Source organism: Heloderma suspectum, chromosome 3 (genome assembly GCF_057233095.1).
Source record: "Heloderma suspectum isolate Gila_16-S chromosome 3, 16-S_ref, whole genome shotgun sequence".
NCBI lineage: Eukaryota > Metazoa > Chordata > Lepidosauria > Squamata > Helodermatidae > Heloderma > Heloderma suspectum.
This window is the reverse complement of record NC_139460.1, coordinates 310,600,271-310,606,270: the sequence shown is the minus strand read 5'-3', so window position 1 is coordinate 310,606,270 and position 6,000 is coordinate 310,600,271. Positions and strand designations below refer to the sequence as shown.

The 6,000-nt window shown below is 42.3% G+C and overlaps 1 protein-coding gene across 1 annotated transcript in view; it reads right to left on the bottom strand.

The window, feature by feature from the left end:
* Positions 1-310: 310 nt before the first annotated feature.
* NLGN1 (neuroligin 1) overlaps positions 311-6,000 on the bottom strand; it is a 774,195-nt gene continuing 768,505 nt past the window's right edge. The window contains exon 6 of the mRNA XM_084847507.1: positions 311-3,075. Within this exon, the coding sequence (XP_084703633.1) occupies positions 2,247-3,075 (829 nt within the window). The 3' untranslated portion in view covers positions 311-2,246. The remainder of the gene's footprint in view (positions 3,076-6,000) is intronic.

Here is a 6,000-nt window from a genome sequence, read left to right as displayed (position 1 = left end):
GGTTGGAAAACATGAAGCCCAATCCTATACATGTTTACTCAGAAGCTAGTCCCACTGTTTTCTGTGGTGCTTACTCCCTTGTAAGTATGCAATGGATTGCAGTTTATGACTTATACGTTCACAATGTGACCATTTTTCAGAAAGATCTCAGTTGTGGGGCTGCAATTCAACAATAGGCAGACTTTTTTTTACCTGTAGAAGGCATACTGAAGTCTTCAAAAGCCAGACTGGCCTCAAGAAAAAACTCTTTATTCTGAGACAGTTACCATTACTTCATTTTTTAAAAAATGACAAAACAGCAATAAACATTTGAGCTCTTTAATGAGCAAATATCAGGTCTCTTAGCATTGGAATAATTATAATATTCATTATCCAGATTAGCTTTATTTTTCACTCAGTGGGGCCAACACGAATGGCCCAGAAGTACAAAGAATTTTTCCCCATCAAGTAGTATACAATTTGCTGTGTGTGTAATAAGCTTTCAATCTTGAAAAAGAGTAACTGAAAACAAACATTTCTGTTACTGCAGTTAGTTTGTCAGAGAAAGTTCTGCGCATTATCTTACAAACTATCAAAATTGCTAGTAATTTGAAAAAATGCAAAATAAAATAAAAATCACATAACTTTACTCTAATAGAAATATAATACAGGAAAAGAGAGGATGTATTCACCAGGGGTGTGCTCTTTAGTCCATCTCATTTTTTTTCTCTTTTTTTTATATAAATGTACATCTGATTACACATACAAACATTTTGTTTTTTAAATGACTGTGACATACCATTTTTTAAAATTCAAAAGTAACAGGGGGCACGGGACAACGGCCTAGTTGTTTTAGGCCACTTCTTTCAAATCAGGACAATGTTAAGTATGATGCAGAACTGAAACCTTTCCAGATGGTGACTTTATTTCTCATATAGCCTCTGTATCAATATTTGTACACTCTGCAGAGATCTCCTTTAAGAACTTTCCAGTGAGCTCACAGAAATGCCAAAGGTACGCAGAGCAAAAAGGAAATACCTTGGAAATACAATAATCACATGCAATATGAGTAGTCAAAAGAATAAACCAAGGCAGTAATTATTGTGATAATCTGTGTGGTGGTGGTGTGGGGGGAGGGCACCTTTACATATTGCAAAACATTCTTTGCAAATAAATCTTTGGACTTTTGTTGTTGTTTTTTTTAAAGAAAAGCATTACTGATATAAACGTAAGAGATTGTAATGGAACCGCATCAGAATGGAAAACACTTAATTGAAAGACTGACATCGAAAGTGCTATTAACTCATCGGTCGGAAAGAAAAGAGAATAATAAAAACATACAGAGATGTCTTTTGTTTTCTTTTGGGATTCCTATCTGCGTGCGTTCACTGGTGGGCACCTGGAGTAAGACTTTTAAGAACTACTGTAAAACCTTCTATTATTAGGAAGCTACTGGGAATTTAAGGGATGTCCAATACGTTTTTTCTCCTTGAAAATAAACCTTCTTTAGGTGGCACCAATTGAGGGAAGAAGCTGCTATTGAGAACTCCAATAGGATGAGAGGAATTTTAATTACGGCTTAATCAGCAGCACAGCCACCAAGCATAATAAATTATCATGCACTCCGTGCTAAAAATATCCAGTTCTCTTTATTCCCACAACGTTTATACTGACAGCACTTATGTGATAATGTTGTACCTGCCAGACTAGAAAACTCTTTTCCTTCTTTACTGGCAAATCTCAGCATATGAGCCCCTTTCTAAGGCCTTTAACAGCATTGGTGCTTTGTATACTTATACAAATACGTAAATATGGCCTACACAAGAAAACACTCCCAAATAAAAACTGGTGAAAATTATCTGACATTCCATTAATGTGTCCCTTGTGCATATTCATAGAACTTTTTTTTTTAATTTCAGTCATAGTTTTTTCCCCCCCACTTCTGTGTTGAACATGCCTAATTCCATTATGTAACTTAAATCCTCAAAAAATTAATACTTGAATGTGAATGTAAAAAGTATCATTCAGGGCAATTGCTTCAAGCAATTGCAAAAAGTTATACTTTTTTTTTTTTTAAGTTCATTTGTATATATGTACAATTCATTTTTTCTCCCAAAATCCCCGAAGTTCTTGATATGTATATTCACATAATATTCCTCCATATTTAAATAGTAAGAGTCTTGTAGGTTGAAAGCCAAGGGAAGTCTTCTGTAATTATAACCCACTATAATCCACCAAAAAATAAAAGTTTGTTTCATCTTGTTTGGCTATACCCTAGTTGTTGAATGTGAATGAGGATGGGGGTGGGGGTGAGGATGGGGCAGAGTGTTATTCTGTCCACCGGTAAAGGTATTAAATGTGTGTAGAGGCTGAATCCCAGGTATAGTGTTGGGAATCATTGTAATGGTGTTGGGGGTCATTAAAGGAATATCATCAGGTGACCGTCTCATAGCTAGTGTGTAGTCTGGGGGGCAGGCGGTCCTAAGAACCACCTCATGTGGATGGATGGATTCACATTCATGACCCAAGTCAGTGTGCTTCATTTGGAGGGACATTATTTCCTCTTCTTGTGCATGGGTAAGATCATTGGTGGTGGTACGCTGTGGGCTACATCTCCGATGGACATCATGTCTCCTCTTGTCCTTTTTGTAATATAGAGCTGCAAAGGCTAAAATGTTCAGGAACAGCAAAGATGCTCCAACAGCAATAGTTACACTCAACTCTGTGGAATAGTCTCTTTGATCTCCTGAAATTAGGCTTGGTGGTTGTTTGGGATCATCTTGCTTGGCTGTAGGAAAGGCTGATGTTACGGGTACCAAATTCTTCCGGGTTGGCCTGAAAGTAATATCAGTTGATGGCACTTTAGTTGTTGTAGAGGTATACTGTGAAATGTCATTAAGATTGTGCAGGTGAGGTACCAGTTCCAACCACAGGTTCACTTTGTTGGCCCTGTAATGTTCTTTCACTCGTGGTTTTAATCCAATGTGAAGGTAAAGTTGATCCTTCTGGGAATATCTGGTCCATGCTACTTCCTCAAAACGATTGGGCTTTGTGTGAATGAACTTAGTATCTTGTGGGACTGGTTGATTTGGATCCCTAGGAGGAAAAAGTGAGTATATTAAACCTTTTGGAAAATTGTTTCAATTTTGAAAAACACATATCAGCATTTACAAAACACGCTATGAAATTGGGCTGTATCCAGACTTAGTCATGATTTGAGTAGACCCACTGAAAACAGTGGGACAAGTTAGTTATGACTAACTTACATCCCACTGATTTCAATGGGACTAATTTAAGTATCACTAGACCTGGATGCAACCCATTGGCTTTTACTAAGCCCCAGAATGCACATGGAGCAAAGCCATGGTGCAAGGGTTCAGCTCTAGTAATTCCATACCCTTCATCACTTGGTAAAATACGTAAAAAATACAAGATGATCCCTGTTGGATCACACCAAGAGTCCATCTAATCCAGCATCCTGCTTCCCATTGTGGCAAATCAGATGCCTCCATCCCCAGGAAGCCCACATGCAGGGTATAAAGCCAATACCCTTTTCCATTCGACCTCCCTCCACCTATATGTATTCAGTGGGATAGTGGGCCAGTTCACATGACACGACAGCCCATGGGTTAAATAACCCACGGGCTGTCGAGGATGAGCAGGAGAGAGCAGATGCACCGCCTGCAGCATGCCTGCCATTTCTGCTCTTACTGAGCAACCCACAAGCGGCTCCTTCGTAGGTTGCTGAGCGTATCGTCTGAACCCAGACTGCTGGTTTGTTTAGGAGTTAAACAACCCAGCGGTCAACCCAACCAGAAACCATAGTTTAAATGCTGGGCTGTTTAGCCCCTAAATTAATTAATTAATTAATTAATTAATTGCATTTATGTCCCGCCTTTTTTCCTCTTGTAAGGAACCCAAGGCAGCGTACATAATCCTCCTCCTCTCCATTTCATCCTCACAACAACAATCCTGTGAAGTAGGCTGGGCTGAGAGCCTGTGACGGGCCCAAAGTCACCCAGCGAACTTCCATGGCTGAGTGGGGACTAGAACCCAGATCTCCCGGCTCGCAGTCTGAACACTCTCACCACTATACCACGCTGGCTCTGGTCTGGGTTCAGCCGACACACTAAGTAACCTATGAAGGAGCCCATCGTGGATTTCCAGAAGCAGAAGTGGTGGGTGTCCTGCAAGCAGTGTGTCCACTTTCTCCCACTTGTCCTCGGCTTGTCCTTGTTTAAGCTATGGGCATTGCAAACCAGGTTCCTGCTCCTGGAGACCGAGATTTCACTTAGCCATCGTGGCTAACAATGAATTAGTCCAAGTCCCCCTTTTAAAGCTGTTTAAGTAATTTTATGTTACGTGCACTCGGGATTCATGTCTTAATAGTGATTGACTTAAATGAACCGACAACTTCCATACTGTTCGTTGGCAATCATCATCTTAATTGATGTAGCACTTTTTGAGTGTTCAAAGCACTTAATATTCATAATCCTTCATAATCCTTACAATTACCCTGAAAAGTAGGGCAGAACTACTCCTATATTGCAGATGGGGAGGGGTGAGGTTGAGAGAGGAGTGGCTTTCCTAAGGCCGCCTAGTGTTTTCATAGCAGAGCTTCGGACATGCCCAGCTGAAGTTGTTTCGAAATGGTCTTCCAAAGATCAATCTCTTATAATTCAGTATAATAAACATGAATGTTTTCTCATCACACACCCTGCTCCCAAGACAGCTAAAATTTTCAAAGTGTGAGAAAACATTTTATTATTCACCAAGGGCAGGATTCATCCTTCCATGGTGCTGCTGTACATGTAGGATGCTCTCACCCTAGCACTCAGTGGGGGTCCTCTTCCAACCTTCCCCCTCCTGGTTGTCCTTTGAGTTTACATGTTAGCCATTACTTACAATAGGATGTCAGTATAATCCTTCCATATAGAGATCCAGCCATCCCCCACCCCACCAGTCTGTAAGATACTCCTCTCTGCCTGATGCAGAAGCCTGGACAGGGGACTGTATTCTTCTTGGTCCCTGTTCCTCTGCCCCAACTTCTGGGAAAGTGCCGAAAGTGCCGAAAGCACAAATACCCTAACCCAGGGGTCCCCAACCCCCAGGCTGCGGACCGGTCCCGGTCCGTGGCCTGTCAGCAACCGGGCCACAGGGGTGTGCGAAACCCCCTCACCTTGGGTCCGCAGGGGGTCTGTGGGGGGGATGTGATCCATCCCTCCCCCCTCCCGGTATCCTTGCCAGCCCCAGCCGGCTCCGCTCCACAGAGAGTCCGCAGAGCTGCCGGCCAGCTCCAGCCACTGGCGGACTTCCAGCTGCTGGGACACAAATGGCGTCCGCTATGCAGATGCCATTTGCATCCCTGTTCTACAAGTAATAGGCTACATAAATCTTTATGTGGCCGATTATGGCAAAGAATAGGGACGCAAATGTCGTCCACGTAGCGGACGCCATTTGCGTCCCAGCGGCTGGAAGTCCGCCAGCAGAACCCCCCCCCCCGTCCTTGGAAAAATTGGACCAGTCCCCAATGCCAAAAAAGTTGGGGACCGCTGCCCTAACCCATCCTTCCCCAACTTGGTGCCCTCCAGATGTTTTGGACTTCAACTCCCATCAGCCCCAGCCAACATGGCCAATGGTCAGGAAAAATGGGACTTGCAGTCCATAACGTATGGAAGATTGGAGAAGGCTGATTTTGTAACAGAATTCTGAGTGTGAGGACTGGATAAAGTAGAATTCTGGTAAGCTGGACTCTTGGTGGGGGAGCCAAGTTCCAGTTATGAACTTGCTGAAAGTGTTTAAGACATCCAAGGTCTCCAGTGTCCCTTCTTGACCATTCCACATGAGTTGCTCTTAGCTGAAGGATGGGTGATGTTTTGAGGTGCAAAAGTTTTACAGAAGACTACAATAACCAATGTCGAAACACTCATTTTTTAAAATATAAATGTTCCTTCTTTGTGCTCTGGGTGCCATGAGAAAGGATAGTCCTTGATTTGATCAAGTTCTTTATTATAAGCCTAT